At 31.7% G+C, this 21,405-nt stretch overlaps 2 protein-coding genes across 8 annotated transcripts in view; one reads left to right on the forward strand and one right to left on the reverse strand.

Moving 5' to 3' along the window:
- Positions 1 to 1,760: 1,760 nt before the first annotated feature.
- LOC126735608 (serine/threonine-protein kinase VRK1-like) lies at positions 1,761 to 19,583 on the reverse strand. Its single transcript, XM_050439669.1, has 9 exons — positions 19,460 to 19,583; positions 18,711 to 18,903; positions 16,139 to 16,208; positions 15,878 to 16,074; positions 15,599 to 15,821; positions 15,368 to 15,547; positions 9,200 to 9,489; positions 8,973 to 9,144; positions 1,761 to 2,231 (listed from the first exon to the last, which is right to left on the reverse strand). Exons 2-9 carry the CDS (start codon positions 18,900 to 18,902, stop codon positions 1,939 to 1,941), a joined length of 1,617 nt encoding a protein of 538 aa, XP_050295626.1. The 5' UTR covers position 18,903; positions 19,460 to 19,583; the 3' UTR covers positions 1,761 to 1,938.
- Positions 19,413 to 21,405, forward strand: part of LOC126735606 (sodium/potassium-transporting ATPase subunit alpha) — a 129,425-nt gene continuing 127,432 nt past the window's right edge. For all 7 annotated transcript variants that reach the window (XR_007660472.1, XM_050439662.1, XM_050439659.1 and 4 more), the window contains exon 1: positions 19,413 to 19,561. Coding sequence is in view for 6 of the 7 variants with exons in the window: in XM_050439662.1 (XP_050295619.1) it covers positions 19,532 to 19,561 (30 nt within the window). In the remaining variant the exon portion in view is untranslated. The remainder of the gene's footprint in view (positions 19,562 to 21,405) is intronic.

Below are 21,405 nucleotides of genomic sequence, written 5' to 3' on the forward strand. Positions count from 1 at the left end.
TATACTTTATGCGGAAAGTACAGAAGGATTTGTTAAAAATGCGTTACTTTTGTCTGCTTAAAATATTTTTCAATCTTCAGCTGATTCCCTTGAAGATATGAATGCGGCATTATTTGAAAAATGGTTTTCTAATCAGCAACATTATCTAACATCAGTAATTGTTATGGATAATGCATCTAACCATTCAAGAATGCTAAATAAAATACCAAATACTAGTTTCAAAAAACAATATACATATAACTTTTATGAAAATTAAGGATATTCCTGTTGACGACAAAATCCTATTCAAAAAGTGATTAAGGTCTTTTAAGAAAAACTAGATTCATGTAACTGGAGAACCGCAGCATATTTTTGCACTGATCTGTGTGGATATTGGACAACTGCATCGCTAACACGGTCAATATTTTGATTAGTGCGCACATTTCGTACGATTCCAGAAGGATGAATAAGTTCAATCCCTTTCTTCAAATTTATTTATCCCAGAATTGATGAGATTGGTACTAAGTGCTTCACTGACGTTGTGAAGAGCACAACGAGCACCCAATCGACGTAAAACTGCGATGTAGGAATGATTTCATTTATAAAAGCTATGGACATAAAACGCACGTTGTTGGGTATCAAATCGATTCAGTATTGCATCTGTTAATTCCGACAATAAATTTTGGATTGATTGATCCATTGCTAAAAAGTAGGCAATTTAATATAAAAAGGTATTGTATAATAGGTGAATTTTTAAACCACATTGTATTTTAAATTAAACCTTATGTCCCTAACTTAAAACATTGTATAACGTTTAAACAACTCATGTAAGATTTACGATAATAGATTTTAATAGTATCAATTCTAAATCAAAAACATATTTAGAATTGATACAAATTCCGCCATATCAAAGCAATTGAAGTTAATTTTGTTAGTAAAACTATTATTAAAAAAAACTGAATTGAAATTATGAAGATAACTTTATTATATTTTACCCACCCGTTTTATTTTAACGGCACGCCTCTGAGGGCGGCAGAGTTCAATATATTTTTTTGCGGTCGCTTAATATTTGGCTTCTTCAAGTAAGAATAAAAGGACTATACTTTAATAATTCGGAAAAAGGCATTTTTCGACCTCGTTTCTGAGGCCAAAAATGCGATATCTCAGCTAATATAAGAGCTACTGAAGTTGATATGTAGAATCAATGGAAGTGGCGGAAGATAGCAGTGAAATTACCTATGTTTCCTATGTACCCAAAAAAAAAAAATAACTTCTTCTTTTTTTAATCCGCTATAAATTAAGAGCATGCGTGTTACTTAGGACTAAAATAACATCTTTTCACAGTAAACTAAAATCCTTCAAAACGGCTATTTACCCTTATAATTAACTATATACAAAACAAATATTAATTAAGAACTCTTCAAAAGATGGATTAAAAAGGTTTTATTTTTGGAGTAGCTGCCTACCAGAGTTATTTATTAGTGTATTGTTAAAAAAGTAATTAATTTTTCTGGCGTCCAAAAATCAGTAACTCTAAACTGTTGCAAAAACGTTTAGAAAGATAACGGGTAGTCACTACGTAACGTGGAGACAACCAAAAAAATCTCTTTGGAATTAGTGTAAAACGGGATTATCTCTAGGGTTAAGACAATGTAACGTTGCAATGTTGTCGCGTCGAAAAATTGCTAATTGGGTTGCAATATGTTGTAGCAACCTATTTTAATATAAAAGAAATTACCTTCCTATCGATCTATGATTCCTCAAAATAAAAAAAAACTAAATTGTTACTTTGTTTAACTTTTCTTTTTAATTTAATGTTATTTTAATTTTCAGTCTTTCTCTTGCCATTATTTTGAACGCTTTAAAATATAAAAGTGAAAAAAACTATTTTTCTACTAAAAAACTTCACAATTAGTACAGATTTGTTTTTAAAAATAACATAACATTTATACAAAATACTTATTCGGAACAGGATTCGTCGGAATATCCGACCGCCTCGCCGTGATTTTTTGGTGGTTTGGACTTTAATCGTTTCGACGTCGTTTTCACGAGACCTCTCTTGTCGCTCGCGCTACTAGTGGTGGCCGTCACTACGGCCGGTTTCGTTTTCGCTTTCTTTGCGGTTTCTCTGGCTTTTTTCTTCAGGGCGATTTCCCTCATCTCTTTAGTGTACCCGGCCATTTCGTCGTCGCCATTCCCGTTTGTGACCTCTACTGTTGTTGTTTTTGGAACTTTTTTTGGTTTTTTCTTATCTGAAAATAATTCTTATTATAGTAAGTTTCGTCTCCTTAAATTAATTTCTCTATAAAACGTTAGAATTTAGCAGTAGGAATGAAGCACTATTAATGTCTTAAGTCAAAGTCAAAAATAGCTTTATTGTTACGTAACATCATCTGTTGTTAACAAAGCATTATATAAAATCTTAAAGATAGTTGACAACATAATCTTTTACAAAAATATAAAAATTTTAACAATTCTTACATACATAGAATATAGAACACACCCAAAGAAAGGGTAGTAAGAATTCACATTACGCTGCGCAAAACTCTTCACTGTCAAAAAATTGTATTTAAAAACTCGTCTACAGAATAAAATGCTTTAGCAAGCAAGAGTTTCTTTATATTTTTCCTAAAACGTTTTTCACAATTTATTAGCCTTATATAAAGGGGTAGGTGGTTAAAAAGCCTTCTGCCCCCGTACACAAAAGAGGACTTAATCTGCTCACTTTTTGGGATAGGCAGAGGTAAAGAGAAGGTTGTTCGGAGATTGTAACCCGAGGAGGAGGCTGATGGCGATATTTTTTGTGGATAAGACAAACAGTCTCTAAAATAAAATAGAAGATTGAAGGTCTAGAATAAGCCTAGCTGCAAACCATAGGCGAGGTTGTTTGAGTTCACCATCTATCAGACAATGACTTTTCAATTATTCATACAATATATATTTTGTCTTATTCCATCGAATATTTTTTTATGTGTTGTATTTTGTAACAAGTAAAAAATGTACTCTTTATTGTTATGTTTGGCTAAAACTGTTTTATCCTCTTAAAACAATTCTATTGGAATTTCTCTGTTAACATTTAAGGATGGTGAACTTATTATCCGGCGAACTGGCTGAGTGGAAGAATGGCCAGGAGACTAAACTTCGCCAGTTACGCTATTCTTGTGCATATGACGTGAGTGTACATTCTGATATGTTTTTGCATTGTATGTACAAAGAAATACTTGAATAAAGGCGTTATTTATTTAAGTAATATTATTTCCCTATTCTTAAAAGCAACAACTTTATACAGGGTGTAAAATTCGACTGTAAAATTAACTTAGCTTAGAGTAGCGGCGTACATTTGACTATGTACTAAAAAAAATAAAAATACACACCTATTGAAGTAATAATCTAGCAAGTATCTTACCATTTTGAAATCTAGATTAAATACGCCAACTTTTGAAATCACTTGCTAAGCAGTCAAGTAACTTTCTTTTCCAGGACAGTTAGTTAAACTTGGGAAATGATGGTCAAAAGACACAATTTTCAACACAAGTTGCGCAAAAATCTGATAATTTCTTAAAAATGTGAACAGTTGTGTTTGAATTTAGTTTTGTAATTTATCGAACGGTTATTTAGGGTTACATTAAAAAAAAATTGTTAAGAAATTCGAAAATTTGTAGCTACAGTACTAAAAAGGTCAACAGGGGGTGTCAATTTTTTTCGATTTTTCTATGAATGCCTATAATTTTAAAAGTACTCAAGATAGATTTTTGTTAGTATTTTTTTTGAATCCCTGAGCACCTGGTCTATTGCCCTTTATCGGCTTATCGTTGCCTTTGGGACACCCTGTATGTGTGTGATCTGACCAATCCTTGAGTATCTCCATGGTTTATTTCCATAACAAGATCTTATGTTAACAAAAATTCCGTTTGTTGATTCATTATAGTAAATTTTGCCTCCTCAAATCATTTATTTTGTAAAACGTTAGGCTTCGTCGGAATTTAGGAGAAATGAAACACTATTAGTTTGGTGCCATATATTCTTCATTATTAGGTTCCTATTTATTTCTTAACTGTGTTGCTTTTTTAGTAGTTATATTTGAACAATGGATGTAATTTTTGCCTATATTAGAGAAAGAGACTCTTCCCTATCTTGTTATGTAAATTCATTCAGTCTTTATTTCAGTGCCTGAGGAAGGTGGAATTAAGTCAGCAAAACGTCAAACTAAACCAATAGTGTTTTATTCCTACTACTAAGTTTTGATAAACCCTGAAGTTTTATAAAGAAATTAATTCCAATGATAAATGATAGGCATATTCTAATGTTTATGAAAGTAAGAGCTCACGACAGGATAAAGAAAAGAACCCCTTGAAAATGAATTGAAACGCGGGACAAACTTTCCAAAAAACACTCCAATGATGAAACTGTTTAAGGTAAGGGTGAATTATATTCCTATATCTCCATATAGGAATATAATTCACATATTATTACAAAAATCAAAAAATAAATACTACAAAGAACAGCTATTGGAAAATAAAAACAATCCTCGTAAATTTTGGAAAACGATAAGAAATGCACTAAGTATAGAAAAGAATGAAAATCAAATAAGAGAAATAAAAAATAGCAGTGGGAATATTCTAATAAATAATCAAGACAAATCTAAATATTTTAATGAGATTTTAGTCAACATGGGAAAAATCTTTGGCCGAAAAAATAATTGCAGAACAGAAAACATACTTATAAAAATTGAAATGCAAAATTCTGCTTTTCTAAAACCCATAAAAAAAATAAATGTACTTAGCTTAAATACTAATAAAACTCCAGGATTTGACAACATAACCCCTTTATTGAGCCTTGAGGCACACCTGTGGCAATTGGTACAAATTCAGATCGAATGCTTTGAAAATCTCTCACAGTTTCCACACAAAAGGATCTATCTATTAAATATTGATCGAAACATTTTACAGAATTATCAGAAAGTCCATAGTAATGAAGCTTGGCTAATCGTATCGAATGCTTTGCCGAAATCGAGAAATGCCAGGCAAGTTATTAGTTTCTTATCTTCACTGTGACGAACATCATTTAAAAGATTAACTAAACAAGTAGAGGTGCTGTAACCAGATCGGATTCCGATTGACGTGAAAATTTGACGTGTTTAGGAGGTCGTACAAATTGTTTATTAATATGTTTTTCAAGAATTTTAGAAATTACCGAAAGAATATTGATCGGTCTTAGATCCTTTAGTCCTTTAGGATTCGTATTTTTAGCTAGCGGTTTCACGATTGCTTTTTTCCATGAAAATGGAAAATAACTTTGTAAAATACAGGAATTTATGATATTTAATAAGGGTGGAATGCAGTATGGCAAGCAAAGTTTAATATCCCTCACTGATATACCATCATCGCCAATTGCCCCAGTGGATATACGATTCAGAATCTTTAACAGGGAATTCCCGTCAATAAGCGTAAAATTTAGATTGATATTAACATTGGGATGGACATTTGAACGATAAAAAAAGATTTTGTCATCTGACGCAGAGTTAGGAGCTTGAAAAGTAGATGAAAAAAAGTTGCAAATCTGTTCTGGATCACATAATTCATTGGGAATTTCAACTGTCTTATTAGATGATATATTTAATTTTTTTAGCATTGTCCTATAAATCTTTTCCTTATTTTGAAGAAAATTGGTTAAAATAAGTAGTTTTCTCCCGTGTAATAGCAACTCTATCCTCTCTCACGAAATTATAGCCCGGTATCAGCGCCGTAGCTACAATGGTTCCACGGGTTCGGTGGAACCAGGCCCGCCACTCTTAAGGGCCCGTAGCCAGCTAATAAACATAATAATAAATAAATAAACAGAGGATGTAAATTTAAACTAAAACTCAATAATATATTTTGAACTTATATAATCTAACAAACCACATAAAAAACATAAAAATCCAAGACTCAGCTATTAATTTTTACATCGATGTGCCTATCCGCAGCCGAAGCAAATCTTTTTTAGCCTTTAGCCTTTAGCACGCTAGCGTTATTTAAATCCGTCAGTTACAATGTAGAACAGTTAGTTTACAACAAATATCTACTAACTTCAATATTTTGGATACAGAAGTTCTATTAAATTCTAGTGACACAGTAATATACCAAATGGCTGAAAATATTCGTGAAATATATCAAGATAATATATCAGATATACTTTTTAATCAATTATTAGCATTTCGAACATGTTTTTCTGAAAAACTTTAAAATATTAGGTCAGTTAAAGATTTGCTTAAATTTATCCTGGTTGACAATTATTCGTCTAGTAGTAGCTTTACTGAAATAATAACATTATGCTTCTTATATCTGACAATTCCTGTAACGGTTGCATCGGCAGAACGATCGTTCTCAAAACTAAAATTAATTAAAAATTTAAGGAATTCGATGAATCAAAATCGATTATCTTCTTTGGCAATGCTATCCATTGAAAATAAAGTTGCTCGCTCTATAGATTTAAAGGAAATTATTAAATCATTTGCGACTGCTAAATCTCAAAAAGTAACTTTTTAATGGGTGTATTTCTTCTATATTAACTTTGTATTTGTATCCTTTTGTAAATGTTTTTTATAATTATGTACATATGTTTTTAATATTTTTATATTTTTCCGTAACTATTGTTATTAGTATTTTTGTCTTAATATTAATTTCATAAAAGTTTAGTTAACATGTAATAAATGCCTTTTAATTTTTTCTTTCCTTAAGCCGTCGATTTAGGGAGAGACGAAGGTTAGTATCTCTTTAGGGGCCCGCGGATATAGTCTCGAACCCAGGCCCGTTATGTTGTTGCTACGGCGCTGCCCGGTATATAATAAAAATTACTATCACAATTTGAAGACAACCAAGTTTCCGAAAGGCCTAGAATATCAAATGCATGAGAAAATACATAATTTTTAAATTCATCAAGGCCTGTGTTTAAGGACCTTACGTTCAAATTAGCAGCAACAAAATTATTTATTAAAAACTAATTCTATATCACAAGTAATAAAATATATAGAATTAACAGAGAACGCAATATGCTCGTCACAGTGCATATGATTAAAAACTTACCCGGTGCTTCAATTATATGTAAAAAAAATATATATACATTTATATATACAGGGTGTTCCGCTGATCATGTTACAAACTTCTAGGGCAGAGGCACTTCTTCCTCAAAATCCGGGATTCGGATGTTCCTTTGCGCGCCATTATCTTGGCGTTTTATTTTAATGGAGCCAGTCTCCCTGAGCCGTTGATTGACCCTTTCAAAAAGTGTGTGAGCTGGGATTCGCCTTTCGGGAAATCGCTCTTCATATAGTCGAGAAGCAGCTCTACCATTACATCGAACTTCCCCATAAATTAAAAGCATATCGGCGTATTCAGCAAAAGTGTAATCTTTCATTACTTAACCGTAATACAAAGGGAACTAATATCATGTAAAAAATACTGACAGTGGCAATGAATTAGCATTATTATTATTATTAAAATAATTAATTCAGGTGCTGTATCTTAGTTTGGTTTTAGTCAATTTCCACAAAAACGGTGATATTTACCGACTTTTACTAAGAGCACCTTTTTTATGTAAAAAGCATAGGAACATCATAACCTAATGCCCAAACGGGCAGAAATTAAAGTCTTAAACAAATGGGCCTAAATTTACCAAATACCCCCCTGATTCTGAAGCCCCTGGTAAATATTTTTTTTATTTAGTAGGTTCAAAAGAATAAACGTACTAACAATAATTTACCTCCCAAAATTGGTTCCGGTAGCTAAAGTAGTTCCGGAGCTATTAAAAAAAAACTAGTTTTTAAAGGTCATTTTAAAAGAGCTCTAGCTCCCTGAGGAAGCTTTTCCGGACCCATGTTTATATGAACTTTTGTTTTTCTTTTGACGTTTTCTATCTGCCCTAGAAGTTTGTAACATGATCAACAGAATACCCTATATATGTATTAAACAACACCCAAATTATAATAAGTTCTGTATAATATTCTGTTATACCTAGTAAAAAACTAAAGCCTTTTTTATTTCATATTCTAGCCCATACAGGAATCTCATGCGAGTCAATGAGTCAATAAAAAGAACATTTTGTTATTCAAAAAAGAATTGTACGAACAATGTGTGGATCCGCTTTTCGAGAGCATTGTGCTCATTCGTTTCAAAAATTAGGAATTATGACAATATACTTTCTTTACTTGTACAAAGTATGCTGTTTTGCCTCCAAACATCAACATCTCTTTCAAAAAAATTGTAATTTAAATATTAATAGTAATAAGACAAGACATACATCCGATTTTGCAGTGCCTAGACATAAGACAACCATGTATGAAATCAGTCCCTATTATATGTGTGTCAAAATATACCTACAATACATTACCCGATGAAATTAAGAAGATAGAGGAGTACAGGCAGTTCAAGCCAGAACGTTTTTTGTTCAGCATCCCTTTTATTCAGTGAGTGAATACATAACTCATTCAGATAACTTAATCTGTTTGGTTTTAACTGTCCATATTGCTAGCAGGTTTTTTTTTTAAATATATACCAAGTTTGATAAGTTTATGTCTGTTGGTGTAGTTAGTGTTAAGTGATGTGTCTTTTACTTTTTATTTTACTTACCTCTAACTGTTTTAATTTTAAACTCAATCATAATTCTAGTGCTATTCTTAAATCGACGACCTTATATTACTTTATGTAATCAAAAGAGTAATAAATGAATGTGCTCTAACTGTTTATTCAATTAATAATTTGCTTTTTTTTTACTTAGTTGTATTTTAAGCAATTATTGAATAAACTATTTTCGAAATGATTGGCAACATTAAAAAATCAGATTCAACCCAAACATACATTGAGTTCTTCAAAACATTTCACAAGCATTTATAATCGACCGTTTTCATTTAGTCACAAATGCAGTTCTTACTAGAGTTCTTAAATTAACTAGTCAGTTAAACCGGCCAGAAACTTAATCTAAATTGAAGCATGTACCTTACTAAACCCAAAAATTACCTTTAGCCATTTTTTTCAACACAATTTCCTTCATCTCCGACGTAAAGCCTGCAAAAGGATCGGCGGCAGGTTCCGCCAAATTATCCAAAGATTTTGAAATTTTTCTTAATTTTTTTCTTTTAGTGACGAATTCTGAAACTCCGTCTTCTTGTACCTCAGTATCGCTCACCACCTAATAAATTTCAAAAACAAACTATTGCATATTTAAAATAAATCTAATAACTTACCCCATTCGTTTCAACTTTTATAGTCTTCTTCGTGCGTCCTTTCTTAGACTTTTTGGGTGTCTCATCACCGGATGGTGGTGCAACTTCCACTTTACGACTTTTGGATCTAGTCGCCGATGCTGGAGTTGCCACTCTTTTTAAGGGAGTTTTACCGCTGAAACCGAAAGCTGTACCCACTTTACCGCCGCCCTCTTCCACCCCGGCCAAGAAGATCTCTTTAATTTTTTCATAGTTCGGTTCTGTGTTGAATTTTAATGTTTGTAAGTATTTTAGGTACTCTACTATGGCATCTGGAATAAGAAGAAAGGCCATTAATAAGTGGATTCCTAATAAAAACGAACTAATCTTGGTAATCTTGCACTTAAGCACGTAATATAAAGATCCTAAAAAGTGTAAAAGAATATAATAAGAAGGATGCTATCAAAGAAACTTGAAATATCATTAGTTTTTTTGATAACCCTACTATGTATTGGAAAAATAGAAGAATCTTTTAGGGATAAGGATTATAAGTTAAAGAAAAAAATCAGAATAAATGGACCCAAAAAAAAGCGTGAAACGATAATTCAAATTCAAATTCAAAAGACTTTTATTACCACTTAAACATTGTACATAGAAAATTACATTTTTTTATTACAAGAATTTACACAATGCTAAGAGTAATGCGGACTGAACTGCGATTATAAAAACAACCGATAACACATACACGAGCTAGCGCGCATGTGCTGCTCAGACCGTTAAAACATACTAACCTAATTACAACTAAAAGAAGAATAAAGACTTTTCCAATTATAATTATTTAGAAAATATGTCATTAAGCCCTAAAAACATATAAAAGCTAAAAACAAAAAAAATATAGTGTAATAATTTACTAAATCAATAATTACATTAATATAGGTACCATTTGTGCAATAGACAGAGAGGAGGAAGGGCGGCAAAAAACACGAGCCGAGACTGGAAAACCAGGGCAACACGACGTAAAAATTAATAGATATTCCAAAATGAACCATTTAAAAATTTATTTTTATGCCTGCAAGATCAACAAGACCAGTTTTGATTTTAAAAGTAAGAACTCAAAAATAATATGGTTGCAATAATTAAATAAAAATAATTAAATCATATTTTTAATAAAAATTTGGTGGTGTGAATTTGTTAAAATGCCTAAAGAATTTCTTTAACATATGCAATAAATTTCTTTGGTAAACTATTTTTAATGTAATCTGGTAACTTGTTCCACATAATGAATGCCTACATACTGGAATTATTTTTTAAAATCTGATGTTCGATGAAATGGAACTCTAATCAAGTTTGGATTTCTTACATTATGCATATAATCATGGTGAAAAAATAAGTCTCTTAAATATGGCGGCTGACCTGATTTAATTATTTTTTAAATTAAATTATACATATGACACTTCCTTCTATTTCTCATATTTAATATAAAATGTGAATTTAGATAAGGAGTAATTAAAACAAAGCAAAAAAAGATGCATTTTACAATACAAATTTCGATTACTTTTTGTAGCTAAAACGCCTTGCATAAAGTTTATTACCAAACATTCAGGTAATTTTTGGTATATTCCAGGCACTTAACAACTAATAACATGAGGTTAGAAAAATTGCAAAAGAGTCAAGATCTCTATGTATTCTAATGTAAAATGTTGTAAAGCAAACATGACTTATGTTGTAATTATTAAAAAATTAGCAATTTATCTCAACTATTTAACTTATCTATATCTATAACTATTTTTTTTATCCAGGCAATTGCTCCATTTTTTTTACCTATACCACAGATTTGGAATTTCATATATTTCCAAACTTAATGAATTATTTTTATGTATTCCAGGAATTAAATTCCAGAAATTAAATAAACAAATTATTTCTAATATCTTTAAGAAGGAAAAAGCATATCATGATTATAAATCCTCTCCAACTGAATTTAATTTTTCCAAATACAACAGGCTTCGTCAGACAGTAAAATCTCAAGCCCGTAAGGCCTATAACTCATTTGTGACCCAAGCCGAGGAGAACATTGTCACTGATCCCTCATCGTTTTGGTCTTTTGTTAGAGCTAAGAAAGGTCACTCACTTCACTTCCGTCTATCATGTGCGATGCCAATGGTAATTCTTCTCAAGGAACAGGAAATATTGTGCCAGCTTTTGCCAAACTTTTTCAGAATGCCTATAAAGATCCAATCAACCTCGCAGAAACCTATCCTCCTTCTAATTCCTCAGACCTCATTGACATTCTTCCATCAATTACCACTGAGGAAATTATTGCTGCTAGTCGGAGCCTAAGAAACAAGTTGACAGCCGGCCCAGATGGTGTTCCAAGTTTTGTGGCTAAAGACTGCCTGTTTGTCCTTTGTCAGCCTTTATGTCATATTTTTAACCTTATTTTGAAAACTGGCAAATTTCCAGGCGTCTGGAAATGTGCTAAAGTAATACCAATTCACAAAAAAAGACGATATAAACAGAATCGACAACTACCGACCTATCTCCATACTTTGCAATTTTTCCAAAACTTTTGAAACTATTGTTTATTTATAACAGAATTCTTCCCCAAGTTCAATCACTACTCTCTATAGATCAGCACGGTTTTATTCCTAAAAGGGCGTGCATCACTAACCTCTGTAATGTGATTCATTTTATTTCTTCAGCCCTCGATAGAAAAAGTCAGGTTGATGTGGTGTATACTGATTTCAGTAAGGCTTTCGATCAGATAAATCATAGCATTCTGCTGGAAAAATTGAACAAGCAATTCAACTTCTCAGAAAGGCTAATTTCGTTGCTTTCGTCATACCTTATTGACCGTCTACAGTTTGTTGAGGTGGAAGGTTGCAGATCTAATACCTCTGTTTCAACTTCTGGAGTCCCACAGGGATCCAATCTCGGCCCACTTCTTTTTATCTTTTATATTAATGATCTTATAGAATTGATTTCCTGCCTTAGACTAGCTTATGCTGATGATCTAAAAATATTCTGGTGTATCAATAGTATCTTGGACTGCTTGTTCTTACAGAGTAACTTGGACCTAATTAGGGGGTGGTGCAGTCGAAATCAGTTATGTTTTAATATCTCGAAATGCTGTGTGATCTCCTTTCACCGAACCAAGGATCCTGTTTTATTTAATTACAATATAGACAATCAAATCCTCTGTAGAAGTACTTCTATTAAAGATCTAGGGGTTGTACTCGACGATAGGCTCACATTTGTGCCACATATTGAACAGACAGTGACCTCCTCGTTGAAACTTCTGGGTTTTGTCATTCGAAATAGCCGACTCTTTAACAACTCAAACTCAATAAAACTATTGTACTTTTCCTTTGTTAGATCAAGACTGGAATACGGTTCCTTGGTGTGGTGTCCTTTCTATGAATGCCATGTTGGCTACATTGAGAGTGTTGAGAGAAGGGTTTTAAAGTTTCTTATGTTTCGTGAGGATGGAATATATCCTGTTAGGGCACATGATTATGATCTGATGTTAGGTAGATTTAATCTGCAATCTCTTGAGGCCATGAGGAGAACAATTCATTTTGTAACGTTCTTATGGAAGTTAGTCAATAATCAAGTAAATTCTCCTCCTCTCTTGAACGATATTCTATTTCATGTACCACGATTTGCTTCTAGAGCAAATATTACTTTTGCTTTAAATCGCGCCAGAACTAACATTAGGTTTCAGGATCCCGTATATCAAATGTGCAGAATTTTTAATTCAGTATCATCAACCTGTGACATATTTGTATGCTCCATAAAGGATCTAGTTTTGTCTCTGACAAACCAACAGTTACCATAATTCTTTTTCTCTTTCTTTTTTTCCTTGTCCCATGAATCCCTTTCCTTGTTCATTCTAATGTTAATTTACATCCTTTATACATGATGTTACTATAGTAATTTAAGTTTTCCTTATTTTTCTTTCTTTTTGTTATTTAATTTATAGTAATTTAATACTTGTTTACACTTTCAAAACATTAATTGTAGATTTTTCTGTAACTGGGCTTTGCCTGTTGGAAATAAACTGCTAAATAAATAAATAAATAAATGAATTAAGAATAATTTTTTTGTTTTCCAGACTTTTGGAGTTTTTTTTTTGTATGCAGGCATTTTTATTGCTCAAATATAAACATAAAGGGTTGTAAAAAAACAAAAAAAGAATAAAAATTAAAAACTTTAGAGCACGAAAGAACCTATGAATTTCTTGTATTATACAGTTATTATTATTAACGAAGACAATCTACAATATATATAGTCCTGAGAATGATCTGATAGAGATCGAAACGTCGACAAAACAAATAATTGATCCTCTGAAGTAGTTTTTTTGACCTATATCCAACAAAGGCAAAAATTAACCAAACTTACAAACTAACGTAATGAGAAATAATTCATGGCATATTTAAGGTCTTCTAAATTTTTCTCAGATATTTGAAGTAATTTTATTTATTTATTTACGGAATCCATTTACAAAAGTGTTACGTAGCATACCCATACAAACATATATATTTAGATACAAAACTATTTATAAATCAATGAAAGGTGTAGATGAGCTAATTAATTAATTAAAGTCCCTAGGAAATAATATTCTTTAACTGCCCCTTAAAAGTAATCCTAGAGTCAAAAACGGGTGTCCAAGATAAGGATCCTAAGCATGGGAATCTCGGTACCTATTGGAGATACAGCTTCGGTTAAATTAGGAAAAAGTTGTAATAAAAAATGAAATCAGATACAGGGTGTACTTTCTTTTCGCGCCATATAAAAAAATAAAGTTGATGGTGGTTTCTCGGAAACGAAACGTCGGATATAAAATTTAAAAGCGCCATCACGTACTACTTCAAAAGTGTCAATGAGAAAGTGTCAATAGTTTTTTGATATCTTTTAAAATAAAGCCAGGAAAAAATAAAATCGATAATGGCAAATTTCCGTTTTTTCCAAATATCTCAGCAGGCCATGGAAATTTTTGAAGTTTCTCAACGGCATGTAAATACGCTTCAAAGTGCACAACTTTTTCCTATCTTTTATCTTGGACACCCTGTATATTGAGTCAACCTGAAGTCCCTTCTCCAAGCTGCGGTAGAGGTAGTTGACATACAGTACCAAATTAGCATCAGTAGATCTGCCTTTTATAGATCCAAATTGCTCAGGATTAAATAAAGATTTAAAACTCCAGGCAATCCTATGACTGACCAGGCAGCCAAGCAGGGAGATTCATTTCCACCTTATTAATATATTGTTGATAGCACAACTCTCTTAAGTACTCACATTGATTTTTAAATATATTCCAGGCAATTGATCTATTTTTCTCTCATACCAGAGATTTAAAACTTTTTTTTTGAAAACATATTCCAGATATTTCAAACAACGTTTCCTGAACTTTAAACTACTTAATAGCGTCTTAATAATTATCTACCCCATATTGACAATAATTTAGTTTTTTTCAAATTAGAAATTTTGTTGTTGAATTTTATTATGTATTCCAGGAGTCTGAAATATTTTTAATAATAGTTACAAAATAGACCATACTTGCAGTGGAGTCGTAGATTAAGGTAAAACAAAAATCCTGCAGTCTCCCTCTACTTATTTATTAAACATTCAGTTTTTTTTAAATGTTTCAGGACACAGCGGTGTCCATTATCAGGGGATAAAAGGTTTAAAATTGGTATCAGATATACGCCCCAGGGTTTGATTCCATGTCAATTAACCCTCTATTTATTATTATTGTTTTTTTTTTAAATTTTATTCTTTTAATTTTTAATAACGCCTGGACTAAACCACAAATTAACAGTTGAATTTATTAATCCCGTCTAGAAATATTCCTCAATCCAATTAGTTCAACTGCCTGGAAAAGGGAAGTGGTCAAACTAATTGCCTGGAATATTGCTTCAACTATTTGGAAAAATTGAAAAGTGACTTTAAGGCCTGGATTAAACAACAGCTACTGGATATTTTCCATGACAAATTCACAACCACTTTAGCTAATTTCATTGAATTGGGCAATAAAATGTTATATATTATAAATACTAAGCATGTTTCCTTTCATGTCTAATAAAGAGGTTTTCAATAAAATGTATTTTTCTCAAAATGGCCATATTGTATAACACTATCCAAATAATTTAGAAAAAAAATTGCTTTAATAATATAAACCTGCATGATAAAATATTTGACAAAACTTCTTACTTGGATAACTTTTGGTACCGAAACAAGCCTTAATCATCCCAGGAACAGTTTCCATACACTCCTCTTTCATACTTTGTACTTTTTTGGGATCCCCAAGTCTATCCTCCCAGGGCAACTTACAGCCTAACCATTGAATCAAATTGTATGCCAATATTTCCAAGTCTCCTCGTCTAGTTTGAACTAAAACCCAAAAAGTTCATTCTGATTTTAAAAGTCCCATTTTAAACATACCACCCTGATGGGCATCTCTGCTCAGGAACTCTATGGTGCCGTCATGGGCCTTTTTGGGATTCGGCTTGAATTCTTTATCCGTGGTGTATTTCGTAGCCAAACCGAAGTCTACCAAATAAGCCTGCTTATTTTGGGTATCCTTGGTGGCCCCCAATAATACATTGGCTGCTTTAATATCTGCATGCACATATTTCCTTTCATGTATATACTCCAAAACATCAAGCTTAAAAAGTCAAAAATTTGGTACTTAATTTTAAAAATAAACAAAGTGGTACTTACTATTTGAATGCCTAATTTAAAAACCGTATCTACTGGAAAAACTTTATGATTTTCCAAATATAATTTATAGAGATCAGTAGAGAATTTATCCATGACCAAGAATCTGTATTTTTCCCCCTTATACTCGTGGGATCCAGATCCGTAATAGACAGGCATTCCAAGTGACTTCAGTCCTTTTTCTTTTTTAAAATTATTAACTGAAATGTGTCATAGGATAAAGAAGATCACTCATTTAATAAAACGATGTAAGTGACTACTTACTATCTTCGACTTTAGCATGTCTAATATAAAAATTGATTTCAACAAACAAGGGGCCATTAGCATGAGGCTCCTAAAAAATAATCAAAACATTTTATACAAGTCAAGAAAATAATTTATTTATTTATTTATTTATTTATACTCTTACAAACACATTTGAAATGTAATTATATGTGTAAGTGCTTACTGGCTTGCAGAAAGAAAAAGGAAAACCAATAATAATGATGAAACTAAACCTACACTACAACTAATAACATTTAATAAAATACACCTACTTACAATTAAAAATCAAAAACAAAAAGAACAGATTAACAAGTAAATGATTAATCAGATAAGGATACAAAATCAGTCTTAATTTGGCGAATACTAATATTAAAGAGATCTATATCATATTTTTGTATATAATTATTACATTCTTGCATGGTGAACAACTTGAGGGTGAACACTGGAAAAGATTGTTATTTCTCATTCTCAAATTGATTTTAGGAACAGCAAATGATAGATGATTAATTAAAGAACAGTTCTTATATTTTAAGTTGTTAGTTATGTAGTAAATAAATAAGACATCATTCATATTACGCCTAACACTCAATCGTACCATTTTAAATTCAATTAGCATACTATTATAGGAGATCATATAAGGATATGCATTATGTGTTCTTAAGTACAGGTATCTTAAGAATCTTTTTTGGACCCTTTCAATCATTTTAATATGCACCATTGCTTTAGGTGCCCAGATAACTGAGGCATACTCCAAGATCGGTCTGACCAGTGAGTTGTACAGAATTATTATTGATTTTATTTCTTTAAAATATTTTGTATTTTTTATTACAAAACCAAAAAGCTTATATGCTTTGTTTACAATAGTTTCATAGTATTGCTTAAATTTGAGATTTGTTTGAAAACAGACTTCAAGATCCCTAAATTTACTTTCTCTAGTTAATGATAAATTATTAATTTTGTAATCAAAATTTATAAATTGCATTTTTCTTGTGAAGGTTACAATTTGACATTTATCTATGTTTAATGACATTTTATTTTCTCTGAACCACTGGGCCACCAAGTTCAAATCACTTTGCAGCTCAAGACAACCAATAAGAGATGTTATGTGCATAAATAATTTAAAATCATCAGACAACACAAGACATCTAGCATGCTTTATACAGTTTGGCAAATCGTTCAGAAAAATTAGAAATAAGAGAGGCCCAAGGTTACTGCCCTGAGACACCCCAGATGTTACTATATATATATTTAACAATTTTTTACCAACTTTAACTTGCCGAGGCCTTCCGGCAAGATAAGATACCATAAACCTACATGCTTTCAGAGAGAAACCAAATTTACCCAATTTATTCACCAACAGCCCATGGTCAACCCGATCAAAAGCCTTTGCACAATCTGTCAAGACAACATCTAGCTGCTCTTGGCTATCTACTGCATGCTACTGGCAGCTGCCTCAGTCAAAGTGCTGAGGTTGGTGACAGTTGAGGACATAATACAATAAAAAAATTAGAAACTGGATTTTCAAAAAATGTTGACAAATATCAAAAATACAATACTTAGTGCAAAATTGTATTTTGCATTTAAATTGTTTTTGAGTGAGTGACCTAATTTCTACAAGTTGTAAAACCTTATTTATTTATTTATTTATTTGGTATAAGTATCAACAGCTACAAGGTCACTTACAGATACTAACTTAACATACCATAAAAAGTACTGTAATAAATAATAAAAGGAAATACACAATGCACATAATAACACAGAAATTACCCATACTAATAAAATACAATAACAAATACCCAACACATCCCTGATCAGTTCAGTTCTGTTCTAGTTTATTTAGTATTATTTTTTTTATCTGATTCAGACTAGTTGAATCAATGTCAATATCGGAAGCATATATCAGAGAGAATTTTTATAAAAGTTGGTCTCAATTCTCAAGCATTATATATCTAGATTTAATATACATTATGAAAAGTATTGAACCCTGAAGTCCACCAATTTTAATTTGTTCACAATCACTTAATACATAATCTATTCGAACTATTGGTAACCTTTCCAAGGTTTCGTAACTTCAGAAAAGTTAAAAACAAAACAGGGGGGACTGTATCGAAGGTCTTGGCATACTTTTCTTTGCTTATCATTTTTATATAAATTGTTGCTGCAAATACATTTTGGTTTTATTCTAAAGATTTTTGCTCCATTTATTCTAACCTCAAACTCTCATCTCAAGGGTTTTCTTATTTTTAACTAGAAGCTTTCCACTATATACAGCAATGTTTATTGGTTCATATAATGTATAATTTATTGGTCCTTTAAGTTTCACCCTAGTTTCCAGTTTGTTTAAATCCTGTTTAGCTTTAAATTTGACAACTATAGTTCCATGTCTTGTATTGAAATTTAAACCTGATGGCTGTATTGTTGCCTTTATTTTTTACTTGCTGATCTTTACACTTTGTGGTTCTTTAGGCTTAATAATAATGGATTAAAATGTGAATAGGTTGAGTTTGAAGAACATTTGCATATGAAGGTATTTGAAAGGATGGAGAAGAGTTTCTAATATAAACTGACTTACAATTTTTACCACATAAGGATACTGAGTACCACGAGCACTCTCCTCTTGAGCACTGTAGATTTCCCCAAAACCACCTTTACCAATGCAGGGTCCCAATTTCCATTGCTTTTTGGCCAGATCTTGTAAAACAGTCCCTTTCGGCAAAGGCTCAGCGAATTTATAGCCGTTCGCTGCCTTCTTTTTGGGCGGCATACTTAAATATAACGAAACAAGGATGAAATAATAAACACGTTTAATAATTATTAAAAGAACTTATAACACAGTAACAAGAGGAATTTCAAATTTAAAAAAAAAGTTGACACCTGGCCATTGATCGTCCGTCACTTGTCAAAAAATACCCGCCAAATAAAAGCGAATGCCTAAATTGATGCGGGGTTGCCAAATTGTGCAGCTTAGCGCTGTATTAACTCCGACTGCGGTGCGTACGTTATTTAATTAAAAAATGTGACTTATTAGAATAAAACTTAAAATCTTCACCTTGCACCTTGCCGTAAAATAATAATGTATAATTGAATCCAAATAATTAATTAAAGTGAGTAGCGGCAACAGTGTATAAATTAATATTCACGTGAGCTTAGGTCAGAGGCGACAATAAGCAAAGAAGAAGAAGAATTTGACAGGTGACAGAAGAAACTGTCAACCAAAAAAAAAACATGTTTGTTTACCCAAATTTTTAAAAAATTTAAATTGTATTCGATTATTCCGTATTGAGTTATAATATAAATTCCTAGACTAACGGGGGCCCTCACCCTTTGCTATTGGCAACTGGTCCCTCAATACGGCCCCTAACGGCTAAATTTTTCGAATAAATCCAAACAGAAATGGCCTCCAAAGGTTATATCAACGACGAGGTAAGTTTTTACCCGATTCTTGACTGTAACTGAATGTTATCTTTAGGGAGATAGTACCAAAACGTGCACTGTATTAATAGTAATCAAAATATTTATTATATGTTTCGCTGATTAGATAAAAATGGCAAATAAAATAACGACATTCCAAGACCACACCCTTAAATTGTTTAGTAGAGATTTATGAAATATTTTAATTGGATTTTTTGGAAGTATGATGTAATGCCGGTGGTTTTATATTAAGTTCATAAGTTTTGCATGTAAAGTTCAATGATCAAAGGCATACATACTTGTTAATTGGGGGTATATAGGTGGATTGAAGTCACCAGATCAACCTCAACCAAGAGATATTTTAAAGACTTTAACAGGATCAGTTTTTATTAATTAATTTTATACTCTTGACAACTTTACAATTTACCACACAATTTTTTCTACATTTCCCTATGATATTCCATTATTATACTGTAAAATATATACATGTATAAAAAGTGTATCTTATCCTACACAGTGGCATAAAATTTACTAAAAAATTGTTAGAAATATAATATATTTAACAATAATAATATATGATGTGTTGCCTGGATTGCTAAGTACATATGTATTGAGTTTTATAATAATATAAAAAGGGAATTTTTAAACCACAGTGTATTTTACATAAAAAACTTCATATCTGGAGAATGATCTCTATCTTTAAAATACTTGATTCTTTGGATTCCTAACCTAACATTAGTATAACGTTAAAACCATAACCCATGTAAGCTTTATAACTCTATAATTCTAAATCAAAGTTAATTTTATTAATAAAACTATTATAAAAGAAACTTGATTGAAAATATTAAGATTTTTTTATTATATTATTCAGTTGCTTTATAACAACCTCTGACGACAGTAGAGTTCAATATATTTTTTTCGGTGGCTTAATATTTGGCTAAGTAAGAATGAAAGGACATCACTTACTTACATCATTAATAAAAATGTTGATACATTAGAACCTCTAGATTTGTTGAAAAAATTAACAGGTTTTCAGAGAGTTTAGCAAATTTTAGTCAAAGTGTTCGATGCCTCTATCAAACTCTATCAAATGCCTTGGATAAATCAATATATATTTCAAATTTATTTGAAATATTGACCAATTAGAACCAAAACACTTCTGCCATTCCTGCTAAACTTTCTATCCAACCTACAATTAGCATTACACCCTTAAATATATATCATGCAGCTGATATTAAATTGACTCTCTACCAAAAATCTCTAGGTCCGCTTAATCCTACGTTCCACTAACATAAATCGCGCATTAGATGATGTATAAACGAATCACATTATATAGACTTCAATGGGATAAATACCTACTGTGTGCTTGACGAGCGCGTCCACTTATTGTCCGCCAACTTAACCTTGTGACGTAATGAGCGAATTCAAAGCGAACGGAAGCATGCGAAATGCGTCACAAAGCCTCAAAAAAAAAAAATTATAGAAATGCAAAAAATACTTGTATATGTGTCAATCTAAAGCAATGACCTGGAAGGACCCAAATTATCCAAGTGATAAGGTCCCTAAGAACGGTGACTCATTACATACACTAATTTATTAAAACATTCGCGACATCCAGCAATTTCCCAACGGTTTATTATGCCCCACAAACCTCGGAAATAAAATTATTACATTTATAAAAAGAGTGTGTGTGGGCAAGTTCCGGCTCCACAATAATTCATGTGAAACGTATGTATGCCTTAGAATCGTACATTTAATTAATTAAAATGATTATGCGGACAGACATGTACTAAACTCGTGCGTCCGTGTCAATAATTTAATAGAATAATAAAGGCAAGAAAAAAGCGGTTTATTTT

The sequence above is a fragment of the Anthonomus grandis genome, chromosome 4, assembly GCF_022605725.1.
Source record: "Anthonomus grandis grandis chromosome 4, icAntGran1.3, whole genome shotgun sequence".
NCBI classification, from domain to species: Eukaryota; Metazoa; Arthropoda; class Insecta; order Coleoptera; family Curculionidae; genus Anthonomus; species Anthonomus grandis.

What these genes read in the sequence shown, in the direction of transcription:
- LOC126735608 (XM_050439669.1), bottom strand. Translation starts at nt 18,902, where the DNA reads ATGCCGCCCAAAAAGAAGGCAGCGAACGGCTATAAATTCGCTGAGCCT. An exon ending in CAGAGATGCCCATCAGGGTG is followed by an intron (nt 15,548 to 15,598) that starts GTATGTTTAAAA and finishes TTTGGGTTTTAG; the next exon opens with TTCAAACTAGACGAGGAGAC. An exon ending in CGGTACCAAAAGTTATCCAA is followed by an intron (nt 9,490 to 15,367) that starts GTAAGAAGTTTT and finishes TTCTTATTCCAG; the next exon opens with ATGCCATAGTAGAGTACCTA.